Source organism: Elgaria multicarinata, chromosome 1 (genome assembly GCF_023053635.1).
Source record: "Elgaria multicarinata webbii isolate HBS135686 ecotype San Diego chromosome 1, rElgMul1.1.pri, whole genome shotgun sequence".
NCBI classification, from domain to species: domain Eukaryota; kingdom Metazoa; phylum Chordata; class Lepidosauria; order Squamata; family Anguidae; genus Elgaria; species Elgaria multicarinata.
The window spans coordinates 75,633,417-75,659,037 of NC_086171.1; the positions used below are offsets into that span (position 1 = coordinate 75,633,417).

A 25,621-nucleotide genomic window follows, 5' to 3' on the forward strand; every position below is an offset into this window, starting at 1 on the left:
CAATCTTCGTCATGAATCAAATCCCAAGTAAAATTACATTACTCAAGCTGGGACATGCTTCTGCAATGACCATCCCACAAAAATGAGCCAGTCCTCGGAAGTTCATTAAAAACATGTTCTGTACCACATAACTTCATATATGTATGATCCATATCCTATTCAGGAATTAAATAGGGATGGGGGGGGGGGTTCTTATGAGCCTCAGCACTCAACTCCCTCAAGGAACAAGCAGTACTAGCTTTTTCTTTTCTCAAGACCATTAGATGTACTGGACTCCTGTGGACTTTACAGTACTTCAAGAAAAGAATAATTGAGCATGATCCAACCAAAGTAATACGCTTTTAGGTGCCTTGGATTCTCAGTAGATATGTTAAACCTATGCTTAACATTCTTCTATTAAAATAGGATGTTGAAAGGGCTTAACATTGGCTGGATCATGTTCATTTTTGCCAGAGTTGTTAAACAAAACACACTTTCTAATGCACTATGGACACCGGTGTCAGGTCTGATTCACATAAGCATGAGCTTTTGGTGCCAGGAAGGTTGTGTGTTTTGGGGTTGACTTGGCACACTTATAACAGTTTTACTTTAGTTGCCAGCACACTATAGGAATTGGATCTCTGGGAGTTCAAAACAGATATGGCCTATCCCTCTCAAGAGTAATGCACCAATCAGAACTTAGTTACACCAACTTCAGCTCAAAGAACGCGTCAAAATTTAAAAATGCATATTTTGAGAGAGAGAAAAATCTATTTAGAAATGTTTATTTTGAGATAAAAAGTTGGAAAACTTTTTTGGCTCACGATTTCTTTTCACTGAGTTGTGTGTGTGACTTTGGCCCTTTCTACACCTCCGGGGCCTTCTGGGAGGGAGGGGGAGGATCTTGGGATTTCCTGCTTCCGAGATCCTCCCCCTGGATCCATACATAATACGTGACATGCCGGGAGGAAAGAGGCACGTCACGGCCACCATTTTTTTTTCCATGAATGAGGCCGGAAGCGCAAGAGCAAGGCCCCGCTCCACCAAAAAAGTAAGTGGGGGGGAACATGACCATGTGCCACGGGGCTATGCACCCATTTCTGGTGCTACGCTTACTCATGAGTAAGCGCAGCCCAGACGGGACAGGCACCCACACCTCCTGCGGCCTTGGGATGGTTCCGAGACCACAGGAAGAATTGGGTTTTCCCAGCATTTCTTTATCCCTGGGAAAACCCGTGCCTGTCCCCTCCTGCCCCTGGGAGGCTCTGTGCGTCATTTGGATGCACAGGGACTTGGCCATGACCAGCCTGGACTATCGGGCTGGTGTAGACACGAACTGTGTCTGTGTGTGTGTCTGTGTGTGTGTGTGTGTGTGTGTGTGTGTGTGAGAGAGAGAGAGAGAGAGAGAGAGAGAGAGAGAGAGAGAGAGAGAGAGAGAGAGAGAAGCAAGAATGATTGTGCGAAGTCAGGAAGGGCAAAAAAAGAATAAATATTTCAAAAAAGGGGGGGACTTTAAAAATTCACCTCGGGTAGCTTATCATGATATGTGGCAGCAACAGCTCTTTTGTGGGGTTCTTTAATTACACCACTGCACTGTTGGGAGGTAAACTGAACAGTGAGGGCTGCCATCTTTCCCTCCATCCAACAGTGCCTTTAGAATGACACTATGTCCTAACACAGCACCATTCAAACACATTCTCTTCCACTAATACTTGAAAGAACCCCACAGAAAACCCACTGCTGATCATAATAACACCAACAATGTCTTTTTAGAATTTCTCCCACCATGTGAGAAATGAGCACTTTACCACTAATGCATACTTGCACTAATGAACATCGAAACTAATGAGAATTAGTGCAAATCTCCCCCAAAAGTGAAAAAATTGTTCATCAAGTCCGTGGAATCCTTGTGATGGAAAAAGTTGGTCTGCTCCAGAATCTGAAGGTGAGATTCACAGAATCTTTGGAATCCATTGCAGATTCCTCTGACACCCCTAAATGTAGCAAGAGGGAGTCGTTCCGAACAGAACTCTTTCCCAATCATTCGTCGTGAAGGTATGTTGCCGCAGTGGAAAAGAAGAAGCCCTTGTTACTCTTTCTAATCACCTTGTGATAGGTGGCAGTAGGTAACCAGCCTGATGTGTTTCACTTCATCTCATACAAATGGATTCATTGTTATTTACAAGGATAATTGTTTCTCGTGATGTTTCCATGCAAACTTCAAGGGCAAGCTTTGCTTGTAGGCCCTGAGGTTCATGCTCAATATTACAAGGGTTGAATCAATAAAATTAATCAAGTACAAGTTTAGAGGAGAACATTTGTTCCTGCTCAGCTTGATAAGGTGTGCTTTACCGCACGGATACCATCTGGGACTCCTCAGCTGTGCTTCAAATGTGTTGACGTTTCTAACCTCTGGTCATACACTGTTTGCAAAACAACAACAGTGCAACACATAAGAACCCATAATAAGGGTAAGCACAGAAGCAATACTACATCTTCCATAGCTGCAACATTCTTTAATCTTAACCCTAAAATGTCAAAAGCCTGGATGTTTGATTGAAGTTTGTACTACGGCAAATAGTATTTTTAGTGTTCACCACTCCTTTTGTAGTGTATAAGTAAGTGTTCAGCATTTAGGGGACAGTTCTTCCCAACATGTTAATCTTGCTGAACAAGTGATTTCTTTGGTCTTTATAGAGAAGCCCTGAATATCCCCAATTTGCAGTTACTGGGTTGGATCCAGGATCTGCCATCTTCAAGAGGAAGGAGTCGACTCACGGAAGGTCCCTCCACCTGATTTGGGGGCATCTCCTGACTCTCTGTGTAGCATTTCCAGAGGACTGGGAGGACTGATGTGGGAAGGAAGTGGTGGAAAACTCCACTTCCACCAGCATAGTTAATCGAGCATAATTCTGAACCCAACCCTCCATTTGGCACATAGCACATACACTTTTGTAGGAACGTGGTCCCAAAAACAGCAAGCTTCAGATTATCATCAATTATTTCATTATTATTATTTTTAAAAAGGAGTGCTGACAAGCCGCGCAAACTCTTGTACTACAAGATGTCCCTTCTCAAATACGCACAACAGGTAGATTTCGCATTGGGGGCAATGATGCAGTTTTCTGACAGCTCCATAGATAACAAGCATCAATGCCCCTAAGTTTATCCTCTTTAAGGCTATGGGGCCAGATGTACACAAGCAGGATACAGCACTTTGAAATTGGTCGGAAAATGGTATATGGAGTGTGTCCTGGGCCCAAACAGTGTGAGGTGTTGGACTGGGAGTTGGGAGATCTGGGTTCTAGTCCCCACTCGGCCATGGAAACCCACTGGGTGACTTTGGGCCAGTCACAGACTCTCAGCCCAACCTACCTCACAGGGTTGTTGTTGTGAGGATAACATGGAGAGGAGGAGGATTATGTACGCCACCTTGAGTTCCTTGGAGGAAAAAAAGGCGGGATATCAATGTAATAAATAAACAATAAATAAACAGTTGTCAAGACTGTTATGAACCATTATGAAGAAGTAATGTAGATCCTGCCCTAGCCTCAAACGTAGTACTCATGAACACTAGTGTGATTGTGGCCACCTCTCTTGGCACCCACCAGGCTCCCTGCCCCCTAATTTTTATTTCATTTCTTAAGCTATTTTCCAAAAAAAATGGGGGAATGATTTGCTGCAAAGCAAAGTGTTTCCCTCCAGCACCGTCTTTATTTTATTTCCAGAGTGTTTTTGTGTTACTTTGGGACTCGGGCAAGTTATTTTTCTTTTAGTCACACCAGTTTGGCTTCTGAGAAATGAGTGTTCTGTGACCAGCCATGACCACTATGGCAGCCATGACAAGGCACCTTCATGGCAGCCATTTTGTGAGAGTGCCCATGACATACTCAAAATTCCAAATCTGCCCACTGATCCAAAAAAGTTGGGGATCCCTGGTTTAAGGATACCTTTCAAATGGGAAACAGCCTCAAGCTTATTTCGTCACATGCAGCCTTGTCCCTCATTGGATTTATATAGTTTAGAGATGTGTCTTCCAATGGGAAACATGGCACACCCAGAAGCCGGTGGACTCTTACTTTAGTATTTGTGCATGCAAGTCAATGCTTTCAAAAACCTCAAACACGTAGGCGCAAAACCAGTTCAACTCTACATGGCTATTGATGGCTATCTGAGGCCAGTGAAATGCAGGAATACGTTGAAATAGGGGGAGCAATTTTGCATATCTCTATAGTTTTGAAGCTGCATCGTAGGAAATGCCGGAGAGAATAATTCAGTCTTGCTTGAATACCCATACCATTTTGCAGAGCAGAAAAGTGCGTACGGAAGGAGATGGGTAAAAGACAGGAAGAAAACTAAAGGAAAGGAAAGGATGGGTACTAGTTGGCATTTCTGTTTCTTAGGAATTGTTTAGGAGGAAAAACACACATACACACACACACTGCTCCAAAGATTGTAAGAGTTAAATTTCAAAGATGAATGGTTGTGCCTTTTTTCCCCTTAGAAAAGTTAACCACTTCTATCATCCAAATAGTGTGGGGTGAAAAATCCAATAGTCCTTTAAGACTGTAATTGTGATAAATCTGATAGGCTAAATTCGATCACTGAACTGTGAAATAGAGAGAAGCATCACTCTCCAACAGCAACTCACTAAGACACAGTCCCTTCACGGTGGCCCCTTTCAACACCCATCTGAGTTTCTAAACCAAAATAAAGGACACTCGGGTTTGAACCTGGTGTGGAGCCAAGCGAACTGGTCTCCCAACCCTCTCATCGAATTTCCTTGAATATTCTCCAGGAGAGGGGGAAGACTTTTCCAACAGTTCAAAAAATAAAAACATTCTCAGAAAGTTATCTTGCAGGCAATGTTGGCTCAGTTATAATAGTGATTGAAGTTACATTTTTAGCTCATACTGGTGGATGAACAAAGCAATGGGCTAAAAGGGGAGGGCTGGAAGCATGAAGGGCCAAGGGCTTTGCTTCTTCCAACAGTATTCGATCATTTTTGTCTGTCTCTTCTGCCAAGACTCTTGTTCATGCATTGGTTATTTCTCGGTTGGACTACTGGTCCTTCTTCTGACTGGCCTTCCTTCTTCTCACATCAGTTCATTGGTTTCTGTTCACCACTCTGCTGCTAAGATCATCTTCTTGGCTCGCCGCTCTGTCCATGTCGCTCCACTTCTGAAATCTCTTCATTGGCTTCCAATTCACCTCAGAATCCAATATAAACTTCTCCTGTTGACCTACAAAGCTTTTCACTGTCTAGCTCCTTCCTATCTTTCCTCTCTCATCTCATACAATTGCCCCACTCGCGCTCTTCACTCCCCTGATGCCATGTTTCTCACCTGCCCAAGGGTCTCTCCTTCCCTTGCTCGGCTTCGTCCATTTTCTTCTGCTGCCCCTTACGCCTGGAACGCTCTTCCAGAACATTTGCGAACTACAAGTTCAATCGCAGTTTTTAAAGCTCAGCTAAACACTTTTCTTTTTTCTAAAGCTTTTAAAACTTGATTTTGATCTGACTTTTATACTGTTAGTTTTACTCTACCCTGTGCTTGTTTGGTGCATTCTCTTCCCCTTCTTATTGTTTTATTATGATTCTATTAAAATGTAAGCCTATGCGGCAGGGTTTTGCTATTTTATTGTTTTACTCTATACAGCATCATGTCTGTTGATGGTGCCATATAAATAAATAATAATAATATTAAATAATATTAAAACATATTAAAACCAAATCTACAGTTGCACCTGAAATTCTCCACTCTATTTACATGCACAGAAGTTAGGGGAATGTAACTGAATATTCTCCAGCAAACACCTGAAATTCTCCAACAGTTTAGGGAAGCCTAAAAAAGAACCTTCTCAGATAATTTCTCAATCCCCCCCCCAAAAAAAAAGATCACTAAAAGAGGCGCTGGATTATAGAGATTCACAGAATCCATTCTTGCCTCCTTGAGCCACAACTAAGCAATCTTAAGAACAGGAGTATACGGGGACTATGATATTAAATCCAATTCCAATGGCCGTGCACAAAAAGCCCTTACTTGTTTAGGAGTCCTTACGTGTTTAGCTGGTGTCACATTAAAAGGGTTCCTGCCCATACAATGGCTGATACATACAAAGCATTCCCACATTAGTGAAGTATCAACCACATGTACATATAACCCAACACATGAGGTAAAAATAATGCCAGCCATGTAAAGCTCTTACATGGGAAAGGACATTTTTGAAACTGTATACTGTAAGGATGGGTGGGGGGTATTTGTGGAAGAATCTCACCTTCTGGGAAGAGCAAGAACATTTACAAAGTGAGCCCGGGACCCGCTGCTCTCTAGTAACTCTATCATGTCCCTCCTTACCTGCCTTTTTTCTAAGCTAAAAAGCGCTAGAAGTTGTAACCTTTCCTCAAAGGGGAGTTGCTCTGCCCCCTTGATCATTTTGGTTGTCCTTTTATACACCTTTTCCAGCACTACAGTAACCTGCTTGGACAAGACTTCCATTTTCTGAAGGAAGCCGTCTTTTCTCTCATAGCTTCCTTGCCACTGCTCTCATTAACAATATTGGTGACCTCTTGGACTTTGTGGCACCTTCCTTGATCTGCAATATCCATCGTCTACTCTGGAATAAATTAGTCTGCTCTCTGCCAAACTTAGCAGAGCAGAACTTAGTAGTTTGCCTGTCTTCAGCACACAGACATTGCCATGTCTAGGTCAATCCTCAGTGACTTCCCTGAATGGATGTTTCTCAAGAAATGAGACAACAAAATAAGACAAACATTTGGGTATCATTTCAGCATGCTTCCATTCTTACCTTCTTGAAGCAGTCTGATTTTCTTTCATCATAGGCTGGGATCAATGTATCTAATTCTTTGAGCCCAGGGGTCTTTTAAACTCATTTTTCCTCAAATAGCTACTCCACCCTCCCACCCCAATGCCATAGGGCAAACTACTTGTTTGAGACTGAGGGGAGTTTCAAAACACCCTGTAATATGGTGTGGGGAATCTGCTACTGAAACACAAAAAGGGAGAGTACTAGGTCCTTAGGCTTGCCTGAAGCAGATCTTTGGATCTGGCCATATTGTTTAAATATGAAAGAGAGATGGGGAAACTGTTTAATTAGGTCACGGCAGCTGGAGAAACGTGGAAACCAGGGATTTAATATTAAAGAGGTAATGCTCTGTGTGTGAGAATGTGAAAATTAGAGTTCACAAGTAAGCCTACATAAAATTACAGCCTTATTCTCTGTTACCCATATTTCTCCAGTCAAAGTAAGAGGTGAAAGAACATCAGCAACATTTCAGAATTTACTTTTTTAATTCTGGATACTCAGAAATGTCATCTTTGATGTACAATTTTGGGGGATGTTTTAAAACATCTCTTGGGTGTAACATGGAGCACATAGTACTACATTATAGAGATACAGTACCTGTTTTTAATGTGCTGAGGAGAACCGAGACACTTAAAACTGCCGTTGACCATAATAGCCAGCCGTGTGCACAAGGCTTCACACTCTTCCATACTAGGCAAAAAAAGAAGAAGAAGAAGTCCAAAAACCAATAGTCAGGACACAAGAGAGAGATTAATAACCAAGTTTAATTAAATGTGAGAGAAGCTGACGAAATGGGATATGTAACCCTTCGCTTCTAGGTCCGTGATTCAAGGCAGGGGCCAAAAGGCTATTAGTAATTACAAGATGACAGCTGGATGACGCCTATAAAAATGAATAGCCATTTTTGTCTCCTGTTCCAGATGGATAGGCCCAACCACATTAACAAGAGCACCACTACAGGCACGTTAATTAACTTCTCTGTTGGCAGACTCAACTGAATTGCTGCATCTTTATTCAACCCTAAAGGTCAGAATTTTAGTAGGACGGTGGAAGTACATTGTGAGAGCTGTCAAATGTCATATAACCATCCTTGAGAAAAGAGCTACTACTTGCTTACAGCCATTTTACATGCAGAATGAGATGGAAACAAGGCAATGGAACCCTGTGGTGGTAGACTAGATTGCACCCCTTCTGTCTGCAGGTGAGGCATATATATATTTTTGAAAGAGGGAGCCCCCTCCCTGCTGTGCTAGTTTTCTTCTTTCAGGGAGTATTTTTCACATAGAAGAGCATTCAAAACATGACTCCTCTCTCTCCAATAGCCTGAAGTAGAACATTCCATCCCGCTTCCTTGGATGCTACTGACCCATGCTACTGCAGCTTTAGAATCAGTCTACATGTGTTGCAAAGGAGGTGGTATAGATGGAGGTGGCAGAAGTTTGGACTACACCACTTCATGCTGCAATGGGGAGTCATATTTCTGTATATTCTCCTACATTAAAACACACACGCACCCCAAAACAGAATTTCTTGTATATTGTAAACATCAGGGAGAATGTTCTTAATTGGTTTTCATCACTCCCTTCCTCATATGCTAGTTCACTACGGCTCAAAGTACACTGGAGATTGAGTGGGGAGCGAGAGCACATCAGGGCCATTCACAACACATGGCGTTGTTGCCAGCCTGCGCAACCACGCAGCTTCTTCCTCAAAATTGTCCTATTTTTGTGAAGTTCTTGTAGTGCGTCTTTTTTCCTTCAAATGTAGCTTGTGTGTGGTTCCACTGCATTGAGCCCTGTTCCCCTGAATTGAATCCTGTGTACTGGGTGTGTCTAGGGGTGTGTCTGTGACCTTGCTGTGACCTGGGGCTGATCTACACCAAGCAGGATATTCCACTATGAAAGCGGTATGAACGTGGTATATAAAACGCAGGAGCCACACTGCTGCTTCATAGCAATACTGAAGTGCACTGACAACTGTTCGGGCCCATGACACATCTACACCAAGCGGGATATAACACTATGAAAGTGTATAACAGCAGTATATGGTATGTGTCAATGGGCCCCAACAGTTGTCAGTGCACTTCACTCTTATATACCACTTTCATACAGCTTTCATAGTGCAATATCCTGCTTGAGCAAGGGGTGGGTCCACCCCCTTTATTTCCCCTTTCCTCCCCGCCGCCCCCTCCAATTGGCAGAAGCTGCTTTGGACAAGGGCTTCTTTTCCTACTTTGCATGATCATGCAGTAGCGCTATTTGACTGTTCACCTTTCCTGTTTATTTTTACTTCGCACTATTTCTCAGTTGCGCTGTTTTGGTGCTTCAGGAGTGAGTTAGACCTTGATTATCATTTCTGTGTAGAAAGGAAACTTCAATATTGCTACTTCACAGCTGAGTAATCACATAATTGTGTGATGTTGCACTAGCACGACAGTCAGAATTGAGTTGTACTGGGGTAGTAACTCATTCTCCACCCTTACAAGGACCAGGAGTGTGAGGAGCAGGGATTCAAAGCAAAGTGGGAGGGGATTTAAAAGGTCAAGGGTGTGTGGGTGTGTGGGTGTGTATAGGACTGCCCTCACAGCTCTCATGTAATGCACGCTTACTTGGAAGTAAGCCCATCATGTTTCACTAGGCTTACTCCCAAGTAAAAGAATAAAAGCATTGCAGCCTTAAACAGCAGGGGGTGAGGTGGGGTGGTAAGAGAGATAAACCGGACACATTGAGAAAAAACTTATGTTCGAGAAATCCCCGGAGAACAATTCAGGGAAATCATTACGTGCAAAAGTCTAGAAACTTTAAATTAAGGCACAATTTCTTTTCAAAGAAAAGTGGTTCCCCCAGCCCTGTCAAGATTTCTGGGTGATTGACAGTCCGTCTGCAAGGATTTCCGTCTCCCAGTTATTCAGTAATAGTAATGAAGTGCTATTTTGCCCTAGATCAGACTTCCTCAAACTGGTGCCCTCCTGGGCTTCAACATTGCTAATTCACAGTCCTGTATAAGCACAATTATCACGCTAATCTTATTAGTGTGATAATCAGAATTGAGTTGTGCTGGGGTAGTAACTTTTAGATAGTGTAGACTCCACTTTTCTAGCTTCTTGTGCCGCTGACAGACCAAACTGATTTCATAAAAATCCAGATATATCATTTCCATGTAGATTGGGCCTACATCTAAGGATTTTCTACATGGGGGAAGAATTCAGAATTGAATCTGCCTGCAGTCTAAAGTGGTACTTTCTAGGGATGTGCTCCGCTCCGATTAGGAGCGTAGAAGCAGTAGCGGATTGGCCTGCTCCGCCTTACCCAGAGGCGGAGTAGGAGCGGACCGCGGACCCCCTAGAAGCAAGGCGAAGAGAAGCGCCCATTTTTCGGAGCTCCGAGTTCAGGCGGAGCGCTCCGGTCGCCATCTTGAAAACATTTCGCCATAGGATTGCATTGCGGCAAATAATCGCGCATAACTACGTTGTTTTTGAAGCTATCATTCTGAAAATTCTTGTGCACAGAGAGTCGTGGATGGGGGTCATTTTGAGACCACTCTCACCTCTCTGCATCGTACGGGTCACGGGCTATATTTTTGTGAAAATCGGGTCAACCGCGCGGCTCAAACTGCGTTTTCGGCTTTTCGCCCATAGGATTGCATTGAGGGAAAGAATCGGGGATAACTGGGGGGGGGTTTAAGCTATCATTCTGAAAATTCTTGTGCACAGAGAGTCGTGGATGGGGGTCATTTTGAGACCACTCTCAACTTTCTGCATCGTACGGGTCGCGGGCTATATTTTTGTGAAAATCGGGTCAACCGCGCGGCTCAAACTGCGTTTTCGGCTTTTCGCCCATAGGATTGCATTGAGGGAAAGAATCGGGGATAACTGGGGGGGGGTTTAAGCTATCATTCTGAAAATTCTTGTGCACAGAGAGTCGTGGATGGGGGTCATTTTGAGACCACTCTCAACTTTCTGCATCGTACGGGTCGCGGGCTATATTTTTGTGAAAATCGGGTCAACCGCGCGGCTCAAACTGCGTTTTCGGCTTTTCGCCCATAGGATTGCATTGAGGGAAAGAATCGGGGATAACTGGGGGGGGGGTTTAAGCTATCATTCTGAAAATTCTTGTGCACAGAGAGTCGTGGATGGGGGTCATTTTGAGACCACTCTCAACTTTCTGCATCGTACGGGTCGCGGGCTAGAATTTTTTAAAAAATCGGCAGGAAAAATACCTTTTTCAAAGGGCTGAGGGGCAGAGTCAGCTCCCGGTCATGATGATCCCAAAGTTGGAGGAGGGCATAGGCAAAACAGGTAACTTGGGATTCTGGGAAACTTCTCTTTCTTCATCTGAACGGGCTTTTCCCCGTGTTTTTTAACACACCTCGCAGGGATGTTGTGTGTGGGGTGCCCGATTTTCAAAAATTCGCCAAAAATCAGGGGATGATGGGATTGCTTTGAAACTTGGCGTGCGTGTGTATATCCCCATGAGGTGTCATGGTGCCAAACATGAGGTTTCTAACTTGAACAGAAAAAAAGTTGTATAATTTTTTAGCTTTCAATGCAAGCCTATGGGGGGGGAAACGGAGCTCCGGATCCGGATCCGGAGCTCCGGGCGGAGCGGAGCGGAAGTGGGCGGAGCGGGGGCGGGGCGGAGCGGCCCGATCCGAAAAATGGCGGATCTGCAAGTGAAGCGGAGCGGGGGGTCCGTGCACACCCCTAGTACTTTCCAGAACTCACTCCACTATCTCGTTCTATGTAGTGCACAGATTGGCTCTTAACCTGACTGTATACTAGCAGTGTGGCCTAAAATTTAGGACAAACTTGTCATATTTTAATTACACGGTTCAAACACCATTTCAAAATGTCGAACCATTCATAGATGAATACAACAGCTAGAAAGACCCTAAGAAACATGTAAACTAGTTCCTTGTACTCTCAGATTGTTCTGCTGTTCACTGGAGAAAATGGTGTAGAGTCATATATAAGATCTGGAAGTCCTGCACACAGTTCCCACATGAAACTAAGACTTTTGAAGCCTGAGATTTCAATACAACAAATTTAAAAGTAAAACTTCTGTTGGCAGAATCGGAAACCAAATAAAAAGTTTAGAAATGTGATTGGCAAAGAGAACTTAAATGTGGCAGTTTATATGGCGCAATGAATCTTCTCAATTAATCTGTGTAGGCTGTACAAGAACTCTTACAAAGCACTGTCTCAACAATACTTAACAGTGTTTAAGATCCTGCCTCAAAAAGTTGAAGGAAGCCACATGTTGGAGATGAGGTAATGTTAAACCACTTATGTTATTTATATCTGATAGCACTGTCCTAGGAACCACGTTTACTGGGTGAAAAGTGTTAGTATGGCTGCTGCCAGTATCCCTCCGCACCGACCCCCCTAGTGTGGGTTCATATCAAGGGAAGAGGGCTTGCTCCTCAACAAATCTGCTTGCCTACTCCAGGAGAGCCTTGAAGGGATTTTCCTTGGCTAGCTGTGCTCTTACCACTGTAGGCCTCCCATTCTGCACATGCTCCCTGCCACTGCCCCAGTCTTCTCTGATTTCTGAGCCCCATGATAATGAACAAGCACACTCCTATCACTGTGACAACTGAGCCACCATCCCTCACCTCACTAGGGCAACTGTGACTCTCTTCCCCAGTTAGCCGCAGGTCAATGACATCATAGTTGATGTTGCCTGCATGTCTGCTAGTGCCTTACCCAAAGCCTAAACAACTGACAAGAATTTCACTTATCAAGGATATAATGCATTTGAACTCCCCAAAGGCTCAGAAATTCTGTTTTTTGTGGAACTTAAAGGGGGAAATTTGAGATGAGTCATCTTATTAATTTGATCTGTGCTGCTAGGGTGAATACTGCAGTTACCTGGAGGAAAGCAAAACACTCCTGTTTTGAGATTGCCTAGAAAGAATATGACAATTTGCTGAGGTGACAAAACTGTAACGGGTCTGGAAAAGATGCCAATTAAATAATGTCCATACATTTGGGGGCTTTAACAATGATCAATCATTGAAGACCTTTTTATTCTCTCAGTATTTTAACACTTAATTTTAACTTAAATTTAAATTTTACTGTTCTATTTCTGTATTTTAATCTTATATCAATTTTGCTGCGTGGTTTTATCCTGGTTGTGCTTTTTATACTGTATTTTGTATTTGTGCTTTTAACCTGTTGATTGTTTTATTATGGTTTTAATTTTTGTGAACCGCCCAGAGAGCTTCGGCTATTGGGCGGTATAAAAATGTAATAAAATAAATAAATAAATAAATAAATCCGTGAGTAATTTTTAATAAACAAACAGGAAATGTTGAATTTATCTTTAGTTACTACAGCTAAAATCACTATGGGTTTAGTTATAGGCTGAAATCCACAGAATCAGGAAACGTGTTTCATGAGCCCTGGGGCTTTATGCTTGTTTTTCATGGAAGACAGGGGGTTTCAAAAGCATCTTTAAGATGTGCCATGGAGTAAGGTGGGGAAGGGAAAAAGTCAAATCTCACTAGGTTCATGCAAGCTCACTGCATGACCCCAAGCTGCTTTTTGGCTGCCCCAAAACAAAAACAGATATGGGATGGTGATCCTAGAAACAGCTTTAAAAGATTTTAATGCAGGCTTGAATGCAGGTGAGCTTCGGATTTCACAGAGAAATAACACTTTATTTTCGAAAGCAGTCCTATGCCCTAACAGAAATACGAAGGTGGCTTATAAGTTTTCATGTTAGCACAATGCAGTACTTCCGTACACAGGCAGAAAATCATATGGGCCTTCCTGAGATTATCTTGATATTATTTGAATTTATTTATTTATTTAATTTAGGTACCACCCTGTCTCACAAGGGATTCCAAGGTGGTACACGACATGTTGTCAGTGTGGAAAAATGCAGAAAGGCAATATATAAGCTGAAATAATAAATACAATACTCTACGTGATGGGAGGGGCGAATATTCACCTATGTGATGTCAGAACAGCAGCACAACCATCCTGGACTTCCTTTGTGATAGTTTCCCAGAGGTATCTCTTTGAACAGGGATCCATTCCAGAGCTTGGTTCATCCTACAGAAGCAAGAACATCAATAAACAAAATAGGGAAGGAAGCAAAGCCGGGGAAGCAAAGGCACAACAGTTAAAGAAAATAGAATCTGCAAGCATGGTTTCAGAGTTCTGTTCAATATCTAAGGCCTCAGCTAGATGAGGGGGTAGTAGGGCGATGATTTTGTGATTTTATGATCACAAGATCGTTGCCCTGGTTGACACACGGTGCGCGACATTGCGGCTGCCAGGATTTTTTTTAAAAAAGTAAACAGAGCGCACGAGCGCTCGTCCACAAAAGGTGAGGGTTTTTTTAAAGTAAATTGCCCTGCTCTCCCCCAATGGGCACAGAGCTCCTGAGAAGCTCTGTGCCCCATGCCCGGCTCCCAGTTCCATATGGTTACTCGCGAGGAGCTAGAACAAACTGCGACGCCTGCCCACATGTTCTGTGGTCTCAGGATCAGCCCAAGACCGAGGTAAAAGCAGGCTAGAACTGTAGGGTGAGATCCCAGGGAAAGGGAGGGATCACCCCTCCCTACTCCCGGGATCCCCTGTGCATCATGTGAATGTACAGGAACGATCCCAGGAATATCAAATAGAAGTGTGGTATAAGGAAATCTGGGATATTGCTATTAATGACAGACTTACATGTAGTATAAAAGTTAGGAAAGGAGTATCGAAGTGGAATGACTTTGAGGATATATGGAAACCATTTATGAAGTTCGTGTTAGAAAAGGGAAAAGGATGCAAACCTTTGCAAGAGTCGTCACAATTTTGGAAAGGAGAATAAAGATCCCGGGGGTGGGGGGCACTTATTATAATTATTTTGGTTAATTTCTATTAATTTTCATTATTATGTAGAATTTTAAGTTGATGTATAGTGATATTGTACGTGTTTATGTTTAATAAAAAAAAATTTTTTTTTAAAGGAACGATCCCAGGGCGATCCCCAGGATATCGCCCCATCTAGCTATGGCTGACCTCTTTACCTGATGGCTATGTTTGCCTTTAGAAAGTTGCATGTCTGTCTGACTGAGTTCTATGATGGAAGAAAGGTGGTATATAAATGTACTAAATAAATAAATGCATAAACAAGCAATGATTAGAAGTAATCCACTTACGCTAAGCAAGAATCTACTGATAGTAACTTTAGCCCACATATAACATGTCAAGCCAGAAGAAACAAATACTATAAAACAAAGGGTGTACATCCACTTCAGATGAAGCCTGAATATCAAACCGAAGCAGCCCACTTTGGAAATATTCAGACTCTCCTAAGTAAAACAGCCCGAGGCAAAACAAGCTGCTCTTTAAGCTTTGCACCCACTCTGGAGGGTGGTTACAGTTGTTTGTGTGTATGAGCCCAAGGCTCTCCATAAAAGAAAAATGGCAAGCAGGGAGGAAGGGGGGAGCTTTGTGACTGACAACTCTAGGTTCCAACCAGTGAGTGACTTTTCCAGTGCTCTCCAATCACAGTGCTTTGGGGAGGGATGTTGAAATAATGCATCAGAGATTGTTCCAGTGTTTTCAGTGCTCTTTGCAAGTTCTGTTTTCAGAGCTACAACACTGCAAGAGTTTGTGATGGTGTTTTTGGCTTGTGTAAACCTTCCCATTTTCCAATTCAGATCAACCTTTTCCTAAAATCTTGTATTCAATCTTTTAGTTTACTTTTACTGACGTTTGTGTCTTCAGCATTAATTATTAGGTAGGTCACTTCCCTCCATCAACACCCACTGCAGTCCTAGTTAGATTTGACTATCATTCAGTGTTATTTGTAGGAATGTGTCTGTGAGGAACAGTGCAGTATCTGGGAGCCAAACTACACATCATACTGATCGTGTAACTGAAGGTTAGCTTTTTATTTAAACTAGTGTAAGCCTACATGGCCCTCATTCAGATCAGGACCACTGCACACCTGGAGAGAAGGTTTAAAGTTTTCCCCATCATTCGCCTGCTGAAATCCCCTCCACCAAGGGCGGTTTTTTTTTTTTTTTTTAAAGCCTAGATTAGGAGAAAGGAGTACAAAAATATGTATGAAGTTTCATGTAACTTTTTTAAAAAAACACTCAACATTTTTGGACAAATCAGTTTTAAGACTGCGAAAATTCTCAAAGTTTGTGACGAACCGAATTTAAGACTGGAAAAATTAGAAAGTGAGAGGAACCAAAATGGACAGTTCATCCATCCCTATCCAGCACTGCTGTTTGCTCTTTTACAGTGTAGACTAGAGAATAGCTCCACAACTTTTAGACCCCCCTAGCCAAAGCAGCCCATCTGCCACGTAATGTGGCCTGCTAGATGCTCCACAGCCACAATGCTTTTGCAATCTCAGACAGGCTCAAAAACAGTTTATGGAGCCCATGGCAGGCAGCTACTGGGGTCTGTTTGGCTGGCTTGGTAGGTTACAAATTGTGTAAGTAAAAATCACCCCAAGGCACAGAGAGCTGCATTCCACTCTGCACACTAGAGTGGCCAAATCTTAGACTCTGGATTTGATTTGTTCTGTAAGTACCAGAAAGGATGGCCATCAGTGCCTTAATTCATTAAAAATTCATCTCATTAATCTCATTTATTAATTCATCTCATTGATTCCAGGAAATTTCAGAGTCACACACACTTCAGAGCCTGGCTAAATGTTGGACTTTGACATATCAAAAGTATCCTCATGTAAGCGAGGCTTTCAGCCCTAGCCTGGTCTACACAAGTAACTAATGAAATTACAAGATGTTGAGTGGGGCTAACCTGAAATGTGAACTCCACCCGATTGAGAAGTCTGGTCCCTTTTCAAGTTGGGTCCAGCTTCCTTCAAAGTTAACACCCTGTCCCCAACACTGTTGAGCCCACCCTGCCAATCTCCCCCATCCTTATCCTCCCTAAGTAGAAAGCTCCAAGCTCCATGATGCCTATCAGGCAAAGATGCTCCACATGTTTAGCTTTGAGAAGAGAAGACTGAGGGGAGACATGATAGCACTCTTCAAGTACTTGAAAGGTTGTCACACAGAGGAGGGCCAGGATATCTTCTCGATCCCCCCAGAGTACAGGACACGGAATAACAGGGTCAAGTTACAGGAAGCCAGATTCCAGCTGGACATCAGGAAAAACTTCCTGACTGTTAGAGCAGTACAACAATGGAATCAGTTACCTAGGGAGGTTGTGGGCTCTCCCACACTAGAGGCCTTGAAGATGCAGCTGGACAGCCATCTGTCAGGGATGCTTTAAGATGGATTCCTGCACTGAGCAGGGGGTTGGACTCGATGGCCTTATAGGCCCCTTCCAATTCTACTATTCTATGATTCTATGTCATTTCCAAATAATGATGGGTCTCATGGAGCATTTCCTTTGTGAAAGTGAACCCCCTCCGCAACTTTAATCCCATTCCCCTAGGGAAGGCTTTTTTGGAAAGTGAGGGACACACACATGCATTGGGCTGAAGTCCAGCCATTTCAACTGATAGTTTCTCCCATGACAAAGCATTCTTAATTTCTTAACTACTGTTTCTTCCCCCAATACTTTACTGCCAGGATAGCCACCTTTATTTTACTTTTAGTACTTTCCCTTTAAAGTCCTTTACACGGTCACTGAAAACTATTCAAGCTATTTAAGCAATCCAGCAAGTTTAAACAATTTGGAGGGCCTGCTTCAAAAGTGGAAGGCTGAAAGGTATGGGGGGGGGGCGATTCCATTTGAGACCACATATGTGACAGTGATAGCTGCCTCTGCAAGAGGGAAATTGAAGTCGCTGCCTGCTGTGTGACAGGCTGTCATAAATAGATTAATAGGGAGCTAGAGCATCTTTTGACATCAAGGGAGGCTTTGATTTAAGACGATCACCTTCCCTTGGGCTAATTCATCCAGGTCAGCTTGGACTTATAACATAAAAGGGATAAAAGCATCCAAGTTCGAAAGTGGGTCAGTGATACTGGGTAGAATGGAACAAAAGTCCTCCTCTCCCATAAAAGTCGGGGTTACAGCACACCAAGTACCAGTCCAGATTACATTCAGGCATACAGTTTATTCATGTAAGCCTTCTAAGGGGGAAGCATATGTATTTAGTAGTTCTGTGCTGCCTGTTCTAAACTCTTTTCTAATGATAAGTGAGGCTCACTTCATGTAGATCAGCTAAAATGAATTGTGTTGTTGTTGTTGTTTTTAAAAAATCTGCTCCTTTCCTGTAGCTTGGGCCTCACTGCACTTCTGAAGACATCACTGGATCTATAACAGGGCCTAAGTCCCTCTGTGGTAAGACTCCCTGAGCCACTCAATTCCCTTCCCTTTCCCAATTGAGGAGCCTTGCAATGGAGCCTCCATTTTGCTCAAATGTTGCTCCAACACTGTTGTCCCAGGTGATAGGAACCCTGAGGAATGACATTCTCAGGGTTCCTGACAGCTTTACTATGGAAGAACAACAAAGAGTCTTACGGCATCTTAAAGACTAACGAACGTATTCTGGCATAAGCTTTTGTCCACTCCATCAGATACATGGAGTGTTAACCGCTTAAACCAGCCTTCCTCAACCTGGGGCGCTCCAGATGTGTTGGACTGCATCTCCCAGAATGCCCCAGCCAGCTGGCTGGGGCATTCTGGGAGTTGTAGTCCAACACATCTGGAGCACCCCAGGTTGAGGAAGACTGGCTTAAACACTTTCTGCATTTGATGAAGTGGACAGTGTCCATAAAACACTTCATTGGTTTTGCTGCAACAGGCTAGCACACTCAGGGCTGGTGCTACCGTTAGGCCAACTAGGCAGCCGCCTAGGGCGCAGACCTCAGAGGGGCGCAGTACTGACCTTTAAGAGTCATCATTTTTTTAAGAAAAACATAATAAAAGGAAAATATAATAGTTCAGAAATTCTTCTTGAACAGCTGAATCAAAGTTGGCAATTTTTTTTGGGGGGGGGGGAAGTAGCTCGCCTAGCCTAGGGCGCAAAATAGTCTGGCACCGGCCCTGAACACAATTACTCATTGGAAATCATTACTATAGATTACATTTCCCAAGGTTTCTGGGAAACAGGAAAACAATAGCATCCCACACAACAGAAATTCCTGGGATCTACTTTTTCCAGGTATCCTGGTGACCAGGACATCCTAGTGCATAAAGAAGGCCCTATAGCAAGGGCCTCCTTTATCACTACTAGAGGTGTTGGCAAAGCCTGCTGGGTTGAGTCCCAGATATGGGCTTTGGGGGCTTATAACCTTTGCCCCCAAAGAAGTTGTGATAATTGCAAGCCCCAGCTCAGATTGGCTTGGAAATAAACCAAGCTACTTCCTGCTATTTGGGGGTCTAGAGATAGGGGCTGGAGGAGAAACTCGTGAACAAAAATGGGGACCTCCGCAGGACTTTCCAGCCCTGGTCTAAGGGGAGAGCAGCTTCTGCCAGTATGAAGGAAGGTTCTGTTCTGTACAGATTGACATATTGTGGCACCTCCTCTATTTCAAGAGATAAGAAAGGAAACAAAGGAAGCCAGTCCTGCATCCACTCCAACTGTTCTGCCTGGTGCGGCCACCAGTGCCTATATCAGGCGGTAGCCATACCAGGCCATAAGAATGAGAATGAGGACACAATCTTATGCACAATCTTTAGGGCACAATCTTATGTATGTTTAGACAGGAAAAAAATACATATCCTACTATTCCCAGCATTCCACAGCAAGCCATGTTTTATTAGGTGACAAAGAAGAGGATGGATAAGGCTCAAGCATTGATGTTTGTCAATGACTACCCTTTGAAAATACACCTATCCCCCCCCCACACACACACAGAGAGAGGGAGAGATGGGGAGAGATGTCAGCATAGTCCAGTGGAGAGAAAGGTGCAGTTGCAGCTAGGAGACATGGGTACAAATTCCACGTCTGGATTTCTTGTTTGGCCTTGGACAAGGCATCCTATATCAGTCCCATCAATAAAATGAAAATAATGATTCTTACAGGGTGGTTGTGAATAGCATTTTGCAAATAAATCATATTATATATACATAGTAAACTGTAGGGGCTCTGTGAAGGTCCCTAACCTTGCCCAGGAAAGCCTTTCCACAGTGAAGGGGCTTGTGTTCTGTTTGCTGTTCTGTTTGGATCACTGACTTCTGCTGCCCTGAATCTGATACTGCCTTTTTGTTGATGTTGGTAATTGCTTTTAAGATGTTTTATATTTTTGCTATAAGAAGCTGACTGCTGGCATCTCACAGGGTACACATTTTAAAATAAATTATAAAGTTTTCTAATACTTCTCTCAAAATCAGTTTCCACTGGATTCAATCCAATGTATCCCTTTGGGGAAAATCATACTCTCCTTAAACAGCTTTAGGATGCACAGATAAAAATTGCACTTTGTGATTGATTAGCAGTGGTAACTAAAGGCAGGGGACTATATTTTTTATCACCAAACAGGGTAACAATCACTAAGGCATGTAGATTTTACTAGAGGAAATAAAATCCATTAATTTTGAATCCTTACTCTGGAATTATCTGATCTGAATTTAAATGGTCCCGAATCAGTGAAGATCATAGCCAGACATCTAATAATCAGCATTGTTGAATATTTCAAGTCTACTTTCCACCATTACTAAAAGAAAAATGGACTTCCTCATTTATATTTTTATCAATATACTCTTGGTGATTCCCCCCCCCCACCGGAATATTAACTAAAATAAAAAAGGACCTTGATTTTTAACGTGCACCGAATTTCCCTGCTAGAATTCATCTAAAGAAACCCAAGGATTATCAAGTGATATGAGAAAGTTAGATATGACAGTAAAGCCCACTACAAAAAGGGGGAGCTGCACAACTAACACTCCTGACCCCCTCTGCAGCATCTAGTGGAACCTGCCGGCTCTATGATGTCACAACGTGAGGGAAGTTCTACTTGACATGATAAAGGAAAGGGTGGAAACTAGACCCTTGACAGCTACACATTACCATCATGCCCAACTTTTTCATTCAACAATGCTAAAGCTGATTGTTTAATTTCTAAATAAAATACGTGTTCTCGTTGAAGGTTCAAAATTTCATTTTTGGCTTATTGGGGTTTACTCCATGTATAGCTTTGAGTGAGATTACCAGACCACACTGTTGATATGTTCTTTGATGTGTGTGGTAAGGCTCTATATAAAAAAAGGTGCCTGAAGGAAATGGTATGGTACGCCCTAATCCTAGCAGAAGCTAGGTAGTAAACCAATGACGTGGTTCGCACAATGAACTGTGGTTTGTTGTGGAGCACAGGGAAGTGAGTGTGCTGGCTCATGACCACTTGCCTGCTGGTGGTGCACTAAACAACCCAGGGATGCTCCATGCCTGGATTGGTCTCTGTAATGACCAAACCCAGAAACTCTGGGTTGAAGGACAAATAACCCAATAACCCATGGTTTGTTCTTGGGATACAGCTTTGGGTTGTTTCTCCCTCAACAACTCAGAGTTTGAGGTTTGGACATCATGGAGAACAATTCAGGGATGGACCATTACAGGGTTGTTTGACGCACTGGAAATGGGCGGGCAGGCAGAAGCCAGGGCACTTAGGTCAGATCTACACCAACCAGGATATTTCACTATGAAAGTGGTAAGAAAGCAATATATAAGAGGCAGGAGCCACACTACTGCTTTATAGTGGTTCTGAAGTGCACTGACAACTGTTGGGGCCCATTGACACATACCATAAACCACTTTCATAATGCTATGTATCCTGCTTGGTGTGGCTCCTGCCGCTTATATACCGCTTACGTACTGTTTTCGTAGTGCTATATCCTGCTTGGTGTAGATCTGGCCTGAGTCACTCTAGTGCACTCCTGAATAACCTAGGGTTAACAAATCACGGGCTGTTTCATCGTGCAATCCCAGTCACTGTGTCCATCCCCAAAGATTGCAGAGCTGCTGGTTGTAAAGAAAGGAGCTTTATGGCTTGGTTTGCTTGCGAGGCTGTGAAACATTCATTGCTCATCTAGGAATACATGCTTTGAATTTTTATTCAGAGAGTCGACCGTTCTTTTTTAATCATTTATACCACGACACCACAATTTAATGCCGCCACTTCCAAAATAAAGAATTGAGATATATTTGCTCGTACTTTTTAAAGTGATAATAAGAGTTTCACTTTACTCACCAGCAGAAGAATGTGAGGCTTGCCAACTAAGGCCAAGGCTGTTGAAAGCTTCCTCTTCGTCCCTCCACTGTATGTTCTCACCAGCTTGTCAGCATGAGCATCCAAGTGCAACCGACTAACTAGGTCTCCAGCCACCTGCAATAAAGAATCCGCAAGCTTGATATTTAGAAAGGAGAGGAAGGGGAAGGGAGTTATATGGTTCTTCTTTGCTCCAACAGGCTGCCAGATCCTCACTGGGTTACGATGCCTAGTTTTACAAAGAGGCATTGGGCACAGCACAATGGAAAAGTGCCAACGGCTCTCTAGAAGTCCACCTACATTTGGGGGCAGGGGCAAGGAGGGAAGCAATCTCACATACCTATTGTGAACCCTTGAAATATTATTTTTCTGTCAAATAATGAATCGAGATATTCCAAGACTATTCCAGCAAGATTAGTTACTAACTAGTTCTTCTACTGATTCCATTCTTCACGTACCTAAGGTACTCTTTCAGCTTTTTAATCCTCAGCAGGATATAGGCAACAATTAACAAGGTCAGAAGGGAAAGAGATGGCAAAGGCAGGTTGCTCAGGGAGCAAGGCTTTCACAAAGTTCAGAAAGACATATTTTAACTAGGCAGAAAGCTTTCCAGCATAAAAGTGCATTAAGAATTATTAAAAGGGGATTCTGAATTGAGAATGAATTAAATTACAGTAAAGAAGCGTGAATTAAAGCCATATTTCTCTCTCATATTTCTCCGTGACACTGTTAATTGATATGTGCATAACAAGCTGTGTCGATCTCCCTCCACAGTTGATTGGTGCCAAGTCAAGTATAGGGATGTATGAGAAATTTGTTGCAATTCATTTTTGATCAGGATTATCCAATTTGCACCTTTAGGGCTGAACATGGACTCGGATGCATTCTGTGGTCAAAGTCCATGCATTTCTGAGCTTGCAATGTGATTCCTGGACCCAAAGAAATATGTTCGAAAGCGTGCGTAGATTTGAAAAATGTGCATGAAATAATGCATACTTTTGAAAAATGCATACAAATGTGCTTTAATCAACGGGAGACGAATGCGTACATTTCAAAGATGCACACAGATGAATTTTCATGCAGCCAAGCTCCCAATCTGATTCGGACTTGAGTCGGAACAAGCTTCAAGATGGAATTTGGAGAAGTTCAATGAGCTCAAGTTTTGCTGATTTGCACATCCCTATATTTGTAACATAATGATCCAAAAACGCATTAATAAGAAGCTTCCCACCAGTAGGAACTGCTCCTTTTCAACCCTTTCCAATTAGTTACTCTTCAGGAGAATGAGATGCATCTAACTTTTATATTGCATATCTAACCCTTTCTGCTTATAGCTGTACTAGTAAAAGCCCTAAATCACGAATTTCTAACTTTAATAAATTCAAATCAATTCAAATTCTAAGTCGCCTACTTATTTGATGAATTCAATGGGGGCGTGGAAGAAACTGAACATGTTACTTACTCTGCACTCAAGCAATTTAAGTCCTATAGCAACAGCCCTGCTGGATCAGAACAAGGACTTATCTAGTCTTACAATGGCCAACCAGATGTCTATGAGAAGCCCACAAGACGAGTGAATAACACCCTCGCTCATGTTCCCCAGCAAATGGTATTAAGAAGCATATTACCTCTTAATGATTAGGAGCCACTGACAGCCTTATCCGCCATGAATGACTTTTGACTAAGAGGTGGGGAAGATAGAACAAACTGGGTCTCCTTGACATTGCATGTACATATGGAGCACCCAGATCACCACAGATGTTCACACAGAGGATGAGTGAGCTAACTCCTACAGCGAGCAGAAGTAGCATTGGCCCCAGCATCTCACCACAAATTAAAAAGCAGGTGGTAAAGAACTTCCTTTTGGCCCTTCTGTAAATTGATTTGTACTAGAAGAGACCTGATAGGGCATTGATAGTGAGCTGCGTTGAAAGTGAGATGACAGCTGTTTTTATGGGGAGCAGAGCCTGATGGGAATTTGTGGTTGCTGCTGCGTGGAGCAAAACTCTTTAAGGATTTTGCCAGGGACACCAAAATTTTCTGCGCATTCTCAGCTAGAATTCCAAAAATGTAAGAAGGACCACCATGCTGGATGAGACCAAAGGCCTTTCTAGTCCAGCATCCTGTTCCCACAGTTGCCCACTAGATACCCACAGGAAGGCCAGATGCAGGACATGAGGGCAATAGCACCCTCCCATTTCTGTTCCCTTGCAACGGAATTACATGATTCATGTGATAGCTGCAATTATCTGCTTGATTACCTGGACGCTTGAAACTGCTAGCATCACTCATCACAAGATGAGTCATTCTGGATCTACTGCTTACTGCCATAGAGGGGGAAATAGGAGCTAAATTGGGAGGTGCCAAAGGGTAATGATCTGTGGTGACTCATCACATGACAGTCAGCAGTTCTCAATGCATTAACTCACATTCAGAGTGCAGGAACTGTTCCCTTCTGGAAATGAGCATTTCCATACATTTCAGGTTGTTTTTAGAAGTGTGGAAGCCCCACTGCGTGAGTGGTCAGTCCTGCAAGTACATGGGCACAATAGGATACCACCCTACATGTCAGCCCTGCACAAATGCATTCAATTTAGTGGATCACAAGTTCTTCAGTTGCTGAATCAATCAGGTGTGAATTGAGACAAGGACTGCACAACTTGCAGCCCACTAAGGCAAATGAAGCCCACTAGCCATAGCCAGTCACAAGAAACCATTTGTGTTTGCTCTCAAGGCTGTCAAGCAAATGGCAAGCCATAATGCATGACTGGAAGCCACATTTGGCTTGGTGGCTTCCAGTTGCAGGCCTGGCTTTGATTCTGTGCCTGATTGATAATTCTTGTAACATGGTTTTAGTATGCACCTGAACAATTTATGAGCGACCATCAATGCAGGCCATCAAAAATAGTGGCCTGGCAGATGCTCAACCACCTCCTTATTTCACCTGTCCCACAAAGGGAGCAAAAACAGGAGGTTTATCAAGTCTCTGGTGGCTGACACACTAAGCCAGCTGCTTTTAACTTGGTAGGTCACAAGTCGTGCAAGCTTAGTCTGTGCATTTTTGCAACATGCTTAAAATGGCATGTTGACAAAAGGGACCACAGTGGCCCATAAACAGATGAATAACCTTCAACATCGTAGATACTTTTAAAGCTGTTTAAAGGCCCCATTTTGCAAGAGTAAAGGTGCAAATGGAGCATTTACTCTTGCATAAATCAGGCCTTTACGGCCACCATTTACGCAGTGGGTAGAATGATGTCATTTCTGGATCTTCCATGGTTGCCCACAATGGAAGCTCCAGAATGGGCCAGACAGCTGCTGAGTGCTTGTCGGCCATGTAGGTGCTTGACCTACAGGTCTGCAAATGTGCCATGGGGTGCTCAGCTGGGTCTTGCAATCATGAACAGAGGATTGGTAAGTTCTGGTCTTTTTAAAAGCAATCTGATGTGATCAAGAAAATGCAGATTCAAACATGGTGAAGCCAGATGTTGATCCCAAAGTGCTGGGATTTGGTATGAGTTGTAAACTCACAGCATTCATCCCAATCTACTTCCAAATGTTCAAAAGTTGCTTATGCAGAAGGCAAAAGAACTGACATGAAAGGCTTTAAAAGCTACATGATGCAAGCTTCCACTACATGAAATTCAGTCATACCGTTCAATCCATCCCCATAGCAGGA

General features: G+C 43.0%; 1 protein-coding gene across 1 annotated transcript in view; it reads right to left on the minus strand.

The window, feature by feature from the left end:
- Nucleotides 1-25,621, minus strand: part of ABCA13 (ATP binding cassette subfamily A member 13) — a 331,836-nt gene that overhangs the window by 11,497 nt on the left and 294,718 nt on the right. Inside the window, exons 57-59 of the mRNA XM_063124168.1 lie at nucleotides 21,925-22,059; nucleotides 13,758-13,861; nucleotides 7,402-7,494 (exon numbers count right to left, since the gene is read on the minus strand). Coding sequence (XP_062980238.1) covers nucleotides 7,402-7,494; nucleotides 13,758-13,861; nucleotides 21,925-22,059 — 332 coding nt within the window. The remainder of the gene's footprint in view (nucleotides 1-7,401; nucleotides 7,495-13,757; nucleotides 13,862-21,924; nucleotides 22,060-25,621) is intronic.